The following is a 17515-nucleotide window of genomic DNA, read 5'->3' on the forward strand; positions in this document are numbered from 1 at the left end:
CCCCATGGCCCCCGGCGCTCGCTGAACGCACGGCGTTGGAATCCCGTTTCATTCCCAGCTCTGGAAATGAGGCGCCTCAGCCGCTGCTGGTGGATTTTAGCCAATCTCGTGGGCTACTGTTGCCTCTCCTGGTGCCAACAAAGACAGTGAGTGTGTGTGGAAGATAGAGAGAGTGTGTGAGAGCAAGTGTGCGTGTGAGAGAGAGTGAGAAAGTGTGTGCGTGAGAGAGTGAGAAAGTGTGTGAGAGAGAGAGAGTGTGAGAGAGAGTGTGTGTGTGAGAGAGAGTGTGTGCGTGAGAGAGTGAGAAAGTGTGTGTGTGAGAGTGTGAGAGAGAGTGTGTGTGAGAGTGTGTGAGAGTGTGAGAAAGTGTGTGTGTGAGAAAGTGTGTGTGAGAGAAAGTGTGTGAGAAAGTGTGAGAAAGTATGAGAGAGTGTGAGAAAGTGTGTGTGTGAGAAAGTGTGTGTGAGAGAAAGTGTGTGAGAAAGTGTGAGAAAGTATGAGAGAGAGTGTGAGAAAGTGTGTGTGTGAGAGTGTGAGAAAGTGTGTGAGAGAGAGCATGTGAGAAAGCTTGTGTGAGAGAGTGTGAGAAAGTGTGTGAGTGAGTGACAATGTATGTGTGTTTGGGAATGTGTGTGTGCGAAAGTGTAAGTGTGAATGCGCGAGAGAGAGTAAGTGTGGATGCGTGAGTCGGAGAGTAAGTGTGCATGCGTGCGAGAGTAGGTGTGAATACACGTGGGGCATAAGTGTGAATGGGTGTGAGAGAGTAAGTGTGAATGGGTGTGATATAGTAAGTGTGAATGGATGTGTGTGGGCGCGTAAGTGTGAGAGTGTTAGTGCAAATGTGCGTGTGTGTGAGTAAATGAATGAGTGTGGATGTGTGAGAGAGTGCAGAAATGTGTGTAAGAGAGTAAGTGGGGATGTGTGTGAGAGAATGTATGTGGGAGAACGTGTGTGCGAGTGAAAGTGATTCTGTGCAATTGAGTATAAGCGAGTCTGAGCGTTTTAGAGCAAAAGTGTGAATGTGTGAGAAAACGTGCGTGTGTGTGAGAGAAAACATGCGTGCCTGTGGGAATTGTGTAAACGTGTGGTTAAAAAGTGAAAATGGGTGCATATGTGAGAAAGTGTGAGTGGCAGTGTGTGAGCATGTGTGCAAACGCGAGAGAATGTGTCTGCGTGAGAGAGAAAGTGTGCATGTGTGGAAAAATGGCAGTGCAATTGTGGGCAAATAGTGATCATGTGTGTGAGAATGTGTACAAGAGTTTGTGTTCATGCAAAAATGCTAGTGTGCATGAGAAGGTGTGTGTGTGAGAAAGCGTGAGTGTGTGTAAGACAGTACATGAGACGCTGTACATGTGCAGGGGAAAGTGAATGTGTAAGGTTTATGTATGTGTGAGAGTGCATATGCCTGAGATAATGTGTGTGTGTGGGGAAAGTGTGTGTGCGTAAGGTGTGTGTGGTCATGACAAAGTATGTGTACCTGTGAGAAAGTGTGTGCCTGTCCAAGAGAAACCGAGTGTGTGTGTGCGAAAGACTGTGTGTGCATGCAAGACAACATGTACATGCACATGAAGAGAACTATGCACGAGAAAGTGAGTGCGTGCATATAAGTGTGTGTATGTGTGTGGAATTAGTGCTTGAGTGAGAAATGTGGGTGTGTTTGAGAATGAGTGTGTCTGTGACAAAAAGTGTGAATGTGAAAGTGTGTGCCTGCTGAGAAAAAGTGTGTGTTAGAGAGAGAGAGGGAGAGAGAGAGAAAGGGGAGTTTGCTTTGGGGCATGTTCTGGTATGTGTGTTTGTGTGTGCATGCATGTGTGCGCGTGTTTGTGTGTGCGCGCGCGTGCATGCTGAGGGAAAGTGTGAGAGAGAGTAAGGGGAGTTTGCATTGCGGTATATTCTGGAGTGAGTGTGTGTGCGCGCGCGTATATGTGTGTATATGTGTGCGCGCGCTTGTGTGTGTACATATATGCCCGTGTGTGTGTGTGTGTGTGTGTGTGTGCATATGCCCATGTGTGTGCGCGCGTGTGTGTGTGTGCGTGCATTTGTGTGTGTGTGTGCACATATGCACATGTGTGTATGTGCGCGTGTGCGTGCGCACGTGTGCGTGCGTGTGTGTGTGTGGCAGTGTTTGACCCGGGTTTCTGCTGCTCTGTTCTAGGGGTTACCTGGTGACTGCTCCGTCAGTCCTCAGGGCAGGGGTTGATGCCGTCATCAGTTTTACAATATTCAAGCCTTTATCAGAAACCAATGTCCATGTCCAACTGGTGGTGAAAGGAGAAACTGTGGCTCATAGTCAGGGCTCCGTCTATGGTGAGTTCTTGCGGTTTGGATTACGGAAAGTTTACTTCATCGCAACTTTAATGAAGGGTGTTTTTGTGTTTGTGGCGCGTTTAGGCAATCAAAATACATATTTGTTTGTTCTTCTTTTGCAGAAAAGGGGACAGTCACATTAAAGGTAAGGCAGTGATTATTTCCAGTCAGATTGATGTTGGGAGAGGGAAGCCTCAAGGCTTTGGCCAGAGGGTCTTATTGTGGTGAAATTGGCAGCCATGCGGATCCTGTGCTGATATTCTGCTTGTGACCTTTGTTCCCCCGATCTCCAAGAATACCTCTTTTTTCATCCACAGATTATCCCATTACTTCCAAAGTCTTTTCTTCCAAAGTTTCTCGTCAGTCTCAAGAAGGGTCCAGAACCGAAACACCATCCATCCATTTCCCTCCGCAGATGCTGCCTGACCGGCTGAGTTCCTCCTAACGCATTTAATTTAGCTCAGGATTGCAGCATCTGCAGTCGCCTTTCTGAATCTTTCCCTGTAGTTCATGATGTCCCCCTGCCTCTTGATCCATCCATGCTCTGTCCCAAGAAGGGTCTCGACCCGAAACGTCACCCATTCCTTCTCTCCCGAGATGTTGCCCGACCTGCTGAGTTACTCCAGCACTTTGTGAATAAATACCTTCGTTTAGTTTAGTTTCGTTTATTGTCAATCTCTGCTTCTCAGTCTCGGGCAGCTTGCAACCCAGTGATATGAATATTGATTTCTCTAACTTCAAGTAACCCTTGCATCCCCTCTCTCTCTCCGTCCCTCCCTCCCCCACCCCACCCAGGATCAAAGTTGTCCTGTTGAGTCTCGTTGTCTGTAACTAGTTTTCACCTAGCACACAGCTAACAATGGCCTGTTTCCTTTATCGTCGTTACTTTTTAGCGTATCTTTCATTCATTTGTTCTATATCTCTATATCACCGTCTGTATCTCTCATTTCCTTTTCCCCTGACTCTCGGTCTGAAGAAAGGTCTTGACCCGAATCGTCACCTATTCCCTCTCTCCAGAGATGCTGCCTGACCCGCTGAGTTACTCCAGCTTTTTTTGCCCATTCTCAGTCTTACTCCCTCCGCCTCCCGACTGATCACTGTTCCTAACAGTTTAGTTTAGATTAGTTTAGAGATCCAGCACGGAAACAGGCCCTTCGGCCCACTGAGTCCGCACTGACCAACAATCCCCGCACATTAACAATTTACTAGGGACAATTTACGAAGCCAATTAACCTACATACTTGTACATCTTTGGAGTGTGGGAGGAAACCGAAGATCTCGGTGAAAACCCACGCAGGTCACGGAGGGAACGTACAAACTCCGTACAGGCAGCATCGGTAGTCGGGATCGAACATGGGTCCCCAGCGCTGTAAGGCAGCAACTCTACCGCTGCACCACCTTGCTGGCCAAGGTGCCGAGTTACTCCAGCATTTTGTGTCCATCTTCGTCCGGTGGAGACAGACACGGACTGACACTGCTGCTCAATGTGGGAGTTTCTGCCTTCCTTTCATTCTCTCCCCCACTCCACCCCACTCCCCCCAGAGTGCAGCTGGTCTGAGGCTGTTGGCCACTTTCATGGGACTTCAGCAACATCTGGAGAAGAAAGCAAAAGGTGAGGTTTAAGCCAAGCCTTCGATTCTTTCATCCATCAGCCTGGCTGTGCCTGCCATCTCTCATAGTGTGGAAACAGGCCCTTCAGCCCAACTTGCCCATGCTGACCAACATGCCCCATCTACACTAGTCCCGCCTGCCTGCATTTGGCCCATATCTCTCTAAACCTGTCCTATCCATGTACCTGTCTCAATGTTTCTTAAATGTTGCGATAGTCCCCGCCTCAACTACCTCCTCGGGCAGCTTGTTCCATACACCCACCACCCTTTGTGTAAAAAAAAAAGTTGCTCCTCTGGTTCCTATTAAATCTTTCCCTTATATGTTTCTTGGCGTGGGGACCGCTTTTCCTTAGAGAAGCGCAGTACACAGACACCAAAGCTTCTGCCCGGCAAGTCTTTGCTTCTGTGCCTCACTGATGGAGTCTGTCCGTTCCTTTGGTAGTTCGAATCCCGAGTCAGGCTCTGCAGGCTCTTGCGAGAAGTGTGGCTCTGGTTTCCTCCCACACTCCTAAGACGTGCAGGTTTGTAGGTTAATTGGCTTCGGTAAACATTGTAAGTTGTCCCTAGTGCGTAGGATAGTGCTAGTGTACTGGGTGATCGCTGGTCGGCGTGGGCTTAGTGGGCCAAAGGACCTGTTTATGTGCTGTATCTCTAAACTAAACTAAACTAAACTAAACTAAAGGGTGATGGTGGACTGCTGTACAGTAACTCTAAGCAAGTGTTTGGCCTTTTCCACTTGACTGATTGATCGCAAAGGTTAATATCCGCAGAGTCCAAGGGAAAGTTTGCATCTTTTATTAATATTGGCTCAACAACAAAGCATGGAGCTGTAGTTGAGGAGAGTTCTAATGACTATAGTGGAGCTCCACAGGGATCAGTACTTTATTTTTCTTGGTAAGTATAGACGGTTGATGCTGAATTGGAGTTAATTTACAAGTGAACAAGAAATTGTTCAACCTTCATCTTCACCTACATCAATCATTGAATTACAGATGACGTGTGCATGTGTTCATTCAGAGACCTAGTTCCAAGTCATTACGGACTCCTATGAATCAATGGGCCTTGCATAAGACATCTGGAGGACAGAGCTCCTCTGCCGAGCTGATCCACCAGGCCCCACCACCGCCCTCCACCGATGACCCAAGGTCCAAGACGAGTCCTTGGAAAATGCGGATCACTTTCCATATCTCAGGATCCATATGTTGTTGAAGGCAGACACCAGTGTGCAAGCACGTCTTTGGGTCCACCGAGGAAAAGAGTGCTTAAAACTGGACTCGAACTCGTGGCCTTGACCCAGTAGCGGGGGTTGCCAACTTCCTCGCGCCCAAATAAGGGACAAGGTGACGTCACCGCCCCGCGCCCCACGTAACCTCACCCAGCCAGCGGCCACGTGCTCCCGCTCGACCAATGGCGGCCGCCCGGGCCAGGAGGCGTGTTGCTATGCAACCTCCGTTAGGTGGTGCCTGGGCCTACACTGTATGGGACTACAGCGGCTACAGTGTCCGGGCCTACAGTGTCCAGACATACAGTGTCCGGGCCTTGTGTCCGGGCCTAATACGGGACAAAGGCAGTCCCGTACGGGACAAACCAATTTAGGCCAAAATACGGGATGTCCCGGCTAATACGAGACAGTTGGCAACCCTAAGCAGTAGTGATCCCCGGCCTCTCGTCTGCCTCTGAGACTACCTGCAGAGGCATCTCAAGCAACTGGATAAGTACTTTGAAGTGCCATTGTGCAGTGGCAAAACCAATCCAATGGCAGTCTTGCCAAACCAAAGTCAACCCCATCTCTGGCCCAATATCCCCCGCGTTTGGGCTCTGATCACACACAAGGAGCCCCAGTAGACAAGTGATCTTCTCAACATGCCTCCACTCTACTCCAAGCTCCGTCGCAGCAAGAGATTACTAGGATGATGGAGAAAACACTTCAGCGATGCCCTTCAAGTTTCAGTATAGACTGGGGGGGGAGAAAAACTGGCCTCACACATTCGTGGAGCTCCCTGGCCCATGCCTGCTCAAAATGGGGAAGGAGGAACGAAGAAGGAACTGATTATGTCAAGTCTTCATGACAATGGAGGGTGCACGTAACATCTCGAACATCCCACCCACCTGCTGTGCCAAAAAACATCTCCCCCTTCTATGTCAAAGTCTGCAGATCCTGCATTGTAATTCCTAATCACCTTGAACTGGAAATGGAGCAGATCGTGCACACTCCTGAGAGATTAAGGAGATAAAACTGTTTGGAAGTAAATGCAGAGGCTAGAGTGAGGAAGTTTGATGCTGATGCAAAAATCAACATATGTTGTTTTTTGGTTTGAGATGCATCGCGGAAACAGGCTCTTCGACCCACCGAGTCTGCAGCGACTAGTGATCCCCACACATTGACACTACCCTGCACACATTAGGGACAATTTACACTTATACCAAGCCAATTAACCGACAAGCCTGCACGTCTTTTTGAAAGGCGGGAGGGAACCAAAGACCTGGGAGAACACCCACGGGGAGAGCGCACAAACTCCGTACAGACAGCGCCCGTACTCGGAATCGAACCCGGGTCTCCAGCGTTGCAAGCGCTGTAAGGCAGCAACTCTACCGCTGCGCCAACGTGCAGTGAGGGAGAAGGTTTAAGGCCACGGGAAGACTTCAGTGCGCCAGATAGGTGGACAGAGAAGGATGAATGGGGGGGAATGTGAGGTCGTGCATTAGTGGAGGTTAAAAGAGGGTTGGTCAGATGCCAAGCAGGAGGAACATGCTGTACTTGGAAGAAATTATGCGAAGAAATTACTGGAAGTAACGTTGCCGGTCAATGAGTTAGGAAGGGTCAGGGAAGGGTACTTGCTTTTATTAGCTGAGGCTAGAAATGCAAGAGTAGGAAGACCTTGTTAGGATTGTATAAAACTGGTTTGGCCACAGCGAGAGTGATTTTATAGTCCTGGTCACCGCATTGCAGAAGGACATATAAAATGATGAGAGGCCTCGACAGGGTAAACAGGACATTTCGCGTAACAGAGAGACGAGTAACTTGGAGGCATAGACTTGAGTTCATTGATGCAAGGATGAGAAGAGAATTGAGAAACAAATATTTCACTCGCTGGTGACTGGAACCCGATGCCTCAAAAAGGATGAAGAACATGGGCCGCACGGTGGCGCAGCGGTAGAGTTGCTGCTTTACAGCATCAGAGACCCAGGTTCAATCCTGATTGCAGGTGCTGTCCGTACGGAGTTTGCACGTTCTCCCCGTGACCGCGTGGGTTTTCCTCCAGTTTCCTCCAACACTCCAAAAACGTGCTGGTTTGTCTTCGTTAAAAATTGTAAATTGTCCCTGATGTGTAGGACAGTGCTAGTGTACAGGGATCGCAGGTCTTGAGCGGGTCGAAGGGCCTGTTTCTGCAGACTTACAGACCTAAAGCTGGGAAGTGGAATTCACGGAAACTATGCTTGTGTTGGATACTATGAGCCAATGTGCTGAAATACCTACGGTTCTATAAACCATTAACAATCTGACGCTGACATCAAATTTCTAATAGTTTGACCTTGCATTTTGGAACCTAACGGGTCAGGCAGCGTCTGTGGAGTCAAATGGACAGATAGTGTTTCAGGCCCCGAAACATCGTCTGTTCATTTCCCTCAATGCATGCTGCCCGACTCCCTGAGTTGCTCCGGCTGCTTGTTTTCCTGCTCAAGATTCCAGCATCTGCAGTCTCCTATGTCTGACATTATATTTTGCGTCTAACGGGGTTATTTTGAATAAGAAAAATAAATAGTTTCAGGTGATTCTGCGCAGTATTCTGGAGTTACTCCAGCATTTTGTGTCTATCTTCAGTTGAAACCAGCATCTGCAGTTCCTTCCTACTATATATGATCTATATATATGTGTGTATTTGTGAGTATGTATATATATATATATATATATATATATATATACACACACAAACACTGACTTCTTATTCTCTTGTTCATGATATTGTTTACAGTGTACTCTGTTTACATATTCTGTTGTGCTGCTACAAGTAAGAATTTCATTGTTCTATCTGGGACATGCGACAATAAAACATTAGACAATAGGTGCAGGAGGAGGCCATTTGGCCCTTCGTGCCAGCACCACCATTCAATGTGATCATGGCTGATCATTCTCAATCAGTACCCCGTTCCTGCCTTCTCCCCATACCCCCTGACTCCGCTATCCTTAAGAGGTCTATCTAGCTCTCTCTTGAATGCATTCAGAGAATTGGCCTGCACTGCCTTCTGAGGCAGAGAATTCCACAGATTTACAACTCCACAGATTTTCCTCATCTCCGTTCTAAATGGCCTACCCCTTATTCAAACAAGATTGGGTTGAGTTTGCATTACTTTCTTGTCTGTGTACATACCCATCCTCTGAATTCATCTCATAAATTCCTACAGGAGTGTCTGTGCTGGAAATTGTATGTAAACATGTGGTGTTGTAGTTGATTCCTCCCACCACCGGTGGCACCACAGCTGGGATCTGCATGGCAACCTCCACCTTTGATGCGCCCATCACTGGTTGCCATGCAGTTTGAGTGTCCTTGTCGGGACTATTTCAGAGAGCCTTGGTGTTTATTCAAAGGCATGACTTTTGTAGAGGGTGGCGCAGCGGCGGAGTTGCTGCCTTTACAGCGCCAGAGACCCGGGTTCGTTCCTGACCTCGGGTGCAGTGTCTGTGTGGAGTTTGCACGTTCTCCCCGTGACCTGCGTGGGTTTTCTCCGGGTGCTCCGGTTTCCGCCCACACTCCAGAGATGTACAGGTTTGTAGGTTAAGTGGCTTCTGTAAATTATAAACTGTGCCAAGTGTGTAGGACAGGGCTAATGGACAGGGTGATCGCTGGTCTGCGCAGACTGGATGGACCGAAGGGCCTGTTTCCGTGCTGTATTTCTAAAGTGTAAAGTTCTCCCATCATCAACATCCTGGAGGTGCTATTGCCCAAGGTTTTCATCTGAACCAGTGGAGTGACGACTAGGGTTGCCAACTGTCCCGTATTAGCCGGGACATCCCGTATTTTGGGCTAAATTGGTTTGTCCCGTACGGGACTGCCCTTGTCCCGTATTAGGCCCGGACAGTGGAGGCCCGGGCGCTGCCTAACGGAGGTTGCCTAGCAACCCGCCTCTCGGCCCGGTCGACCACCATTGGTGGAGCGGGAGCACGTGGCCGCTGGCTGGGTGAGGTCACGTGGGGCGTGGGGCGGTGACATCACCTTGTCCCTTATTTGGGAGTGAGATAGTTGGCAACCCTAGTGACGACAAGAACAGATCGGAGACTGGGTGTCCTACAGCTCGTGAGTCACGGTCTGGCTCCTGATAGTCTTTCCACTGTCTACAAAGCACAAGCCAGCAGTATGATGGAACACACGGCTTGCCTGGATGAATACAGATCTAACAACCCTCAGGAAAGCTGGTTCCCACTCAGCTGAATGAACTACGCTCCCTGGGGTTCGATAGACGAGGTCGTGACACACAGTTTTAGTTTATAGTTTTAGAGATACAGCGCGGCGATCTCGGAGAAAACCCATGCAGATCACGGGGAGAATGTACGAACTCCGTACTGACAGGATCGAACCCGGGTCTCCGGTGCTGCAAGGCAGCAACTCTACCGCTGTGCCACCTTGCTGCCCGGCACACACACACACACACACACACACGCACGCACGCACGCACGCACGCACGCACGCACACACGCACACACGCACACACACACACACACACACACACACAGCAAATCTTGTCATTAACACTTTGCAATTTATGGCTTATTGTTGTGAACAACTACTTTATTACAAGCATAAATAGACTATAAAAGTAGAGCGTAGGAAAGAGATGCAGATACTGGTTCGCACTGAAGACAGGCGCAAAATGCTGGAGTACCTCAGTGGGTCAGGCAGCATCTCTGGAGAAAAGGAATAGGTGACGTTTTGGGTCGAGTCCCTTCTTCAGGCTACAGAGCCCTATCCATTTTCTCCAGAGATGCTGCCTGACCCGCTGAGTTACTCCAGCATTTTGCGCCTATCTTCGGTATAAACCTGCATCTGCGGTTCCTTCTTGCAAATGTTGATCTGTACAGGTGGTTCAGGTATCTGGAGGAGTGGGACTGGATATCTGATGGACCTTCATTGCCAGGCGCTGTAAGGTAGTTTAGGTTAGTTTGAAGAGGTACAGAACGGACACAGGCCCTTCAGCCCACCGAGTCCGCGCTGACCAGCAAACACGCGTACACTAGTTCTATCCCACACACGTGGGGACGAGTTTGCAGAAGCCAATTAACCTGCAAACCTGCACGTCTTTGGAGTGTGGGAGAAAACCTGTGCACCCAGAGAAAACCCACGTGGTCTCGGGGAGAACATGCAAACTCCATGTGGACAGCATCCGAGGTCAGGATCGAACCCGGGTCTCCGGCGTTGTGAGGCAGCGACTCTACCCGCTGCGCCACCGCGCATTCACTTCCCTCCCGATGTCCCCCTTAAACCTCTTCCCTTTGCCTTCTAGGTACCGCAAGGATTCAGTGGACAGGCTCAGATAAAAGTGTGGGGCAACCGGCATCTGACCGACAATGGATACATCTTCCATAACTTCACCACCGTCACCATCGACTCCAAGGGATCTTCAGTGTTCATCCAGACGGACAAGCCTGTCTATAAACCAAAGCAGAAAGGTGGACCTCTTGTATTCTTTTGTATTCCCCGTAAGGTTGCCAACTCACTCACTCCCAAGTAAGGGACAAAGGGTGACGTCACCGCCCCCCGCGCCCCACGTGACCTCACCCAGCCAGCGGCCACGTGCTCCCGCTCCAACAATCCGGGCGGCCGCCATTGTTGGAGCGGGAGCACGTGGCCGCTGGCTGGGTGAGGTCACGTGGGCGCGCGGGGGGCGGTGATGTCGCCCTTTGTCCCTTACTTTGGAGTGAGGAAGTTGGCAACCCTACTAATACGGGACAAGGGCGGAAGTTGGCAACCCTACTAATACGGGACAAACTAATTTAACCCAAAACACGGGATGTCCCGGCTAACACGGGACTGTTGGCAAACCTAATTTCCCGTCACCTGTTCCTCAGGATGCATCACCTTGTCTTATATGGCAGGAGGAAGAAAGTGTGGGGAAAAAAGGGGGGGGGGGGTGGTGGAGATGAATGGAAGGTCATAAAGTCATCGGGTCATAAGGAATAGGAGTAGAATTAGGCCATTCGGCCCGTCAAGTCTATTCCGCCATTCAATTATGGCTGACTTATCTCTCCCTCCTAACCCCATTCTCCTGCCTTCTGACACCTGCACTAATCTTTTAAATTGGGGATAATTGAGGTGCCAGAATTGAAGGAGCACGTTAAGCTTGCAGAGTTGGAGTCCCCAGCTGGGATCAGGGCAACGCACAGTACGTGTTTGGTTAAAGCATCAACTGTTCAACATTTTCACTGCTGCTTTCTCTCTCTCTCCCCCCTCTCTCCCCCTCTCTCCCCCCTCTCTCCCCCCTCTCTCCCCCCTCTCTCCCCCCTCTCTCCCCCCTCTCTCCCCCCTCTCTCCCCCCTCTCTCCCCCCTCTCTCCCCCCTCTCTCCCCCCTCTCTCCCCCCTCTCTCCCCCCTCTCTCCCCCCTCTCTCCCCCCTCTCTCCCCCTCTCTCCCCCCTCTCTCCCCCCTCTCTCCCCCCTCTCTCCCCCCTCTCTCCCCCCTCTCTCCCCCCTCTCTCCCCCCTCTCTCCCCCCTCTCTCCCCCCTCTCTCCCCCCTCTCTCCCCCCTCTCTCCCCCCTCTCTCCCCCCTCTCTCCCCCCTCTCTCCCCCCTCTCTCCCCCCTCTCTCCCCCCTCTCTCCCCCCTCTCTCCCCCCTCTCTCCCCCCTCTCTCCCCCCTCTCTCCCCCCCTCTCCTCCCCTCTCCTCCCCTCCCCCCCTCTCTCCCCCTCTCTTCCCCCCCTCTCCCCCCCCCCCCACACAGTGCTGATCAATGTGTTCACCGTCACCCCTGACCTCCGACCCACCAATCTGAAGGTAGGACTTCTCAGTCTGTTGCAGCCGGTTTCTGTTGGGGTTTTTTTGTTGCTCAAAACGATGAAGGGAAAGAGTGACGTGTCCCACCGAATGTGATCAGCAGCATCAGCAACAGGGCATTCGGGCCCCTTCTCCACCCCATCGCTGAACCCTGGTGATTCAGGGGCGGCACGTTGGCGCAGTGGGTTGAGCCACTGCCTCACAGCGCCAGAGACCCGGGTTCGATCCTGACCTCGGGTGCTGTCTGTGTGGAGTTCACACATTCTCCCAGCGACCCCATTCTAATAATAATAATAATAATAAATGTTATTTGTCATGTGTAGGTTGGCACGGGGTCAACGGTGCAATGAAATGTATTTGACAAGACAACGGGTCACCTCAGCAGTAATATTCCAAGGATAAATAAGATTTAAAAAATGACATTAGTAAGATAAAAAGACAATATTAAAAATAGGTGAAAAGACAATATTAAAAATAATCAACATATATGATTTGAAATGTGTTTATGAGTTCAGGAGCCTGATGGCGTGATGGTAGAAACTGTTGTTAAGTCTGGTGGTACGCACAGCCATACTCCTGTATCATCTGCCTGACGGTAACAAGGAGAACAGCCTGTGTGCTGGGTGGCTGTGGTGCGGAATCAAGGGATATGGGGAAAAAGCAGGAACCGGGCACTGATTTTGAATGATCAGCCATGATCATATTGAATGGAGGTGCTGGCTCGAAGGGCCAAATGGCCTACCCCTGCACCTATCTTCTATGTTTATAGGCCAACATAGATTTTCTCCGGGCGCTCCGGTTTCCTCCCACATGCCCAAAGACGTGCAGGTTTATCGGTTAATTGGCTTCTGTAAAATTGTCCCTGGTGCGTACGATGGAGCGAGTGTACAGATGATCGCTGGTCGGCGTGGACTCGGTGGGCCGAAGGGCCTGCTGGGCCGAAGGGCCTGCTTCCACGCTGTATCTCTGAACTGGACTAGACTGGCACGGCATCACCATGGTTAAGTTGCTGGACCGGCAGCCCGTGATTCTGATCTTTGCTCCAGAGATGTGAGTTGGAATCTCACTCTGGCAGCTGTGGAATGTAACTTCAAATAATGAAATAAAGCTGCTCTGAAGGAATTGCCAGCCTGAGTCAAGGTGGCCATGATGCTGCCAAATTGTTTAAAACACATCTGGTTCAATAATATCCTCCTCCTGGGGAGGCAACCTGTCATCCTTCCCAAACCGGACTCCAGATCTACAAAGGAGGCTGATTGGCGATAGTTTCCTTGGTTTAGGGGTAAGTAAGGATGATGAACAAACGCTGCCGTTGTCAGCAGTGTCCTCACAAAACAATTCTGATTGATCTTGGACCTCATCAATAGTTTGATTGATTTGCTGTCATGGTTTAAAAAGCCATTGGTGGCGCAGTGGTAGAGTCGCTGCCTTACAGCGCCTGAGACCCGGGTTCGATCCCGACTGCGGGCGCTGTCTGTACGGAGTTTGTACGTTCTCCCCGTGACCGGCGTGGGTTTTCTCCGAGATCTTTGTTTTCCTCCCACACTCCAAAGACGTACTTGGGTTAATTGGCTTGGTATAAATTAAATATTGTCCCTCGTGTGTAGGATAGTGTTATTGTGTGGGGATCGCTGGTCAGCCCGGACTCGGTGGGCTGAAGGGCCTGTTATCCGCGCTGTATCTCTAAACTAAACTAAACATTGCTTAGTGAAAAGCCTTTTTTGTTGCGTGCTATCCAGCCAACAGAAATACTATACATGATTACAATCAAACCATCCGCAGTGTGCAAATACATTGAGCATAACACAAAGTGCTGGAGTAACTCAGCTGGTCAAGCAGCATCTATAGAGGAAATGGATAGGCAAGGGTTCAGGTCAGGACCTTTCTTGAGTATGAAGAAGGGTCCTGACACAAAACATCGCCTGTCATTTCCAATCCCAGATGCTGCCTGACCTGTTGAGTTACTCCAGCACTTTGTGTTTTGATCAAGGTTCTAGCATCTGCAGTTCCTTGTACCTCTATTAAAAAGGCAGTGGTGTTTTTCTCTCACTCTCTGCCCGTGGGCACGGCTGGCAAAACCAACATGTCTTGCCACTTCCATGCGACTCTGAGAAGCTGGTGATGAGCCCCTTCGGTCCTCCATTTGTGTGTTGACCCTTGACGTACAGGTTTGTAGGTTAATTGGCTTGGTATAAATGTAAAATTGTTTTGAGACAATTGAGGGTTGGTAAAGCGTGTTAATTGTAATGCCAAGTTGTTGTGGGTCTGGAGATACAGCCATATAGAGGTAAATATCATCAGACATAGGAGCAGGATTAGGCCATTCAGCCCATTGCATCTACTCTGCCATTCTATCGTGGGTGATCTGTTGGTCAGATGGTACCATTCCTATCCTACAGAACAATAGTGAGATGTATTTTTTTACAATTCCACACCATAGTGGTCTTTACTTTAGACTTTAGAGATTTACCTTAGACTCTAGAGATACAGACCCTTCGGCCCGACGAGGTCGTGCCGACCAGTGATCACCCCATGCTCAAGTGCTATCCTACATATTAGGGACAATTTATGATTTTATTTTAACTGAAGCCAATTAACCAACAAACCTGCACGTCTTTGGAGTGTGGGAGGAAACCGGAGCACCCGGAGAAAACACGCAGTCACAGGGAGAACGTACGAACTCCATACAGACAGCAGCCTAATGTTACCAAAGTATCACAATGTCTTTGCTGCTTCTCTCAGTTGCTGCTGCTTGCTGTTCACATTTTGCCTGTTATTCATTGCTGGGTTGGAGTGTGTGTGAGGTCTGTTCGGATCAGTCGTTAAAGTAAGTGGGAAAACTGGGCACTATTGCTGAGCTCTGTAGAGCTACACCATGGCTCTATGGAGCTTGGTATCGTTGCCTTTTGTTCGTATATCAGGGATTGATCCTCAATAATTCGAGAATGTTACTAAAGTGAGTCAAATCCACATTCAGACACCACTCTCTCTCTCTCTCTCTCTCTCTCTCCCTCTCTCTCTCAGGTTGAGGCCTACATCGTGGTGAGTTCTGCAGCTTAGCATCCGACTAGAAGCATACATGGCCACCTCTGGAATGCTGATGGTTCATAAGTGATTGGAGCAGAAATAGTCCATTCAGCCCATCAAGTCTACTCAAGTTCTCTAAAGGCACTCTGTAACAATTGGGCTTCCATCTCCCACTAGGGGTGCCAACTATCTCACTCCCAAATAAAGGACAAGGTGACGTCACTGCCCCACGTGACCTTACCCACCAGCGGCTATGTGCTCCCGCTCCACCAATGGCGGCCGCCCGGGCCGGGTTGCTACGCAACCTCCATTAGGTGGCGCCCTGGCCTCTGGGCCTACACTGTCCGGGCCTATGCCGTCCGGGCCTACAGTGTCTGGGCCTACAGCACACCCCGGGCCTAATATGGGACAAGGGCGGTCCCGTACGGGACTATCCAATTTAACCCAAAATACGGGATGTCCCGGCTAATACAGGACAGTTGGCAACCCTACCTCCCGCTATCATTTTATCTGTACAGAGTTTGACATCGAGTGATACCACTCTTTATTCTGCGTACACTTTCTCTGACCTTGTTCTCTGTCTTCCCATAAATGATCCAGCACTCTGCCTCTTTCCTCTGCCTTTTCACCCTTAAACTAAACTAAACTGTTTTTGAGTTAATTATCTTCATGTATACCGAGGTACAGGGAAAAGCCCTTTGTTGCGTGCTTTTAATAAATAATAAAGGATAAAAGGTCCAACATTCAGTGCAAGATAAAGTCTGATTAAAGATAATTCAAAGGTCTCCAATGAGATCGATGGGAGGTCAGCACTCTAACTGATGAGAGGACGGTTCAGCTGCCTGATAACAGCTGGGAAGAAACTGTCCCTGAATCTGGTGGTGTGCTTTGTCAAACTTCTGTACCTCTTGCCTGACGGGTGAGGAGAGAAGAGGGAGTGGCCGGGGTGAGACTGGTCTTTGATTATGCTGGTGGCCTTGCCAAAGTGTAGATAATGGCTCCAGGAGTGTTACTGCTGTCTCCGAGACCCAGTGGTTAGCACCCACTTTCAATGTTCCCTTGCTGCAGCAGCTCGGACACTTAGACTGGGTTACACTTAGGGTCGCCAACTGTCCCGTATTAGCCGGGACATCCCGTATTTTGGGCTAAATTAGTTTGTCCTGCACGGGACCGCCCTTGTCCCGTATTAGTAGGGTTGCCAACTTCCTCGCTCCCAAGTAAGGGACAACGGGTGATGTCACCGCCCCATGTGATCTCACCCATCCGGAGGCCACGTGCACCCGCTCCACCAATGGCGGCCGCCATTGGTGGAGCGGGAGCACGTGGCCGCCGGCTGGGCGCGGGGCGGTGACGTCACCTTGTCCCGTATTTGGGAGCGAGGAAGTTGGCAACCCTAGTTACACTGCACCCAGCATAGACTGTTCCACTAAAGACACCCAACTCAAATTGGAGGAACTGCAGCTCATATTTTCGCTTGGGCAGCTTTCAACCCAATGGTATAATTACTGATCTCTCTCACTTCAAGTAACCCTTGCTTTCCCTCTTTCTCTCCGTCCCTCCCCCACGCTAGGTCTCTGCCCACTTTCACTGTCCTCCTGATTAATTTTGCCGATTGTGTGCCTCGCTGTCACCTTCCCCACGCTCAGGGCCCCTCAGGACAATGGCCCATTCTACATTTGCTTATCAACTTCTGCTTTGATCTGTCGTTTTCGTACCTTACCCTTCCAGATCTCTCGTCTCCCCCGCCTCCCCTCGCTCTCAGTCTGAAGAAGTTGTCTCGGCCCGAAACGTCACCTATATATTCCTCCTCCCCAGAGATGCTGCCCGAGTTACTCCAGCGTTTCGGTGTCAACCAGCATCTGCAGTTCCTTCCTGCACTGTCCCGTCATGTTGCCGGTCCCATCGGTATGTGTGGGGGGGGGGGGGTGGGGATCACAGACCCTCTCCCTTCAATGTGTTCAGTGGAGACCGGATGTTATTTGGGCAGCGTTCCACTGTAGGTTGAGCTGCCCTTAGCCTTGGCATCTCTCTCACCACTGCTCGCTCGCTCTCTCTCTCTCTCTCTCTCTCTCTCTCTCTCTCTCTCTCACAGGATCCGCGAGGGTCTCGGATGATCCAGTGGAACGATTTGAGGCCAGTGTGTTGCGGTAAGTCGTGTCACCCGTTCCCTGACATTCTCGTGTAAAACTATCCGCAGCAGTAGAGTTGCTGCCTGACAGCGGTAGAGTTGCTGCCTGACAGCGGTAGAGTTGCTGCCTGGCAGCGCCAGGGACCCGGGTTCGATCCTCACCGCGGGCTCTGCCCGGATGGAGTTTGCCCGTCCGCCCCTTGACCTGCGTGGGTTTTCTCCAGGTGCTCCGGTTTCCTCCCACGTTCCAAAGACGTGCAGGTTTGTGGGTTAATTGGCTTCTGCAAATTGTCCCTAGTGTGTGCGATAGTGTTTAAGCGTGGGGGTGATCGCTGGTCGGCACGGGCTTGGTGGGCCGAAGGGCCTGTCTCTGCGGTGTATTTCTAAAGTCTACAGTAAACCTGCGGGGTCCTGTGTCCAGCACTGTCCCCGCTTCTGCGTACAGCTGCTCTGCTTTA

General features: G+C 50.3%; 1 protein-coding gene across 1 annotated transcript in view; it reads left to right on the forward strand.

The window, feature by feature from the left end:
* Window positions 1–17515, forward strand: part of LOC144607209 (C3 and PZP-like alpha-2-macroglobulin domain-containing protein 8) — a 20916-nt gene continuing 3401 nt past the window's right edge. The window contains exons 1-7 of the mRNA XM_078423890.1: window positions 1–146; window positions 2156–2307; window positions 2430–2452; window positions 10416–10581; window positions 11850–11902; window positions 14927–14944; window positions 17022–17076. Coding sequence (XP_078280016.1) covers window positions 67–146; window positions 2156–2307; window positions 2430–2452; window positions 10416–10581; window positions 11850–11902; window positions 14927–14944; window positions 17022–17076 — 547 coding nt within the window. The 5' untranslated portion in view covers window positions 1–66. The remainder of the gene's footprint in view (window positions 147–2155; window positions 2308–2429; window positions 2453–10415; window positions 10582–11849; window positions 11903–14926; window positions 14945–17021; window positions 17077–17515) is intronic.

Source organism: Rhinoraja longicauda, chromosome 28, assembly GCF_053455715.1.
Source record: "Rhinoraja longicauda isolate Sanriku21f chromosome 28, sRhiLon1.1, whole genome shotgun sequence".
Classification (NCBI taxonomy): Eukaryota; Metazoa; Chordata; class Chondrichthyes; order Rajiformes; family Arhynchobatidae; genus Rhinoraja; species Rhinoraja longicauda.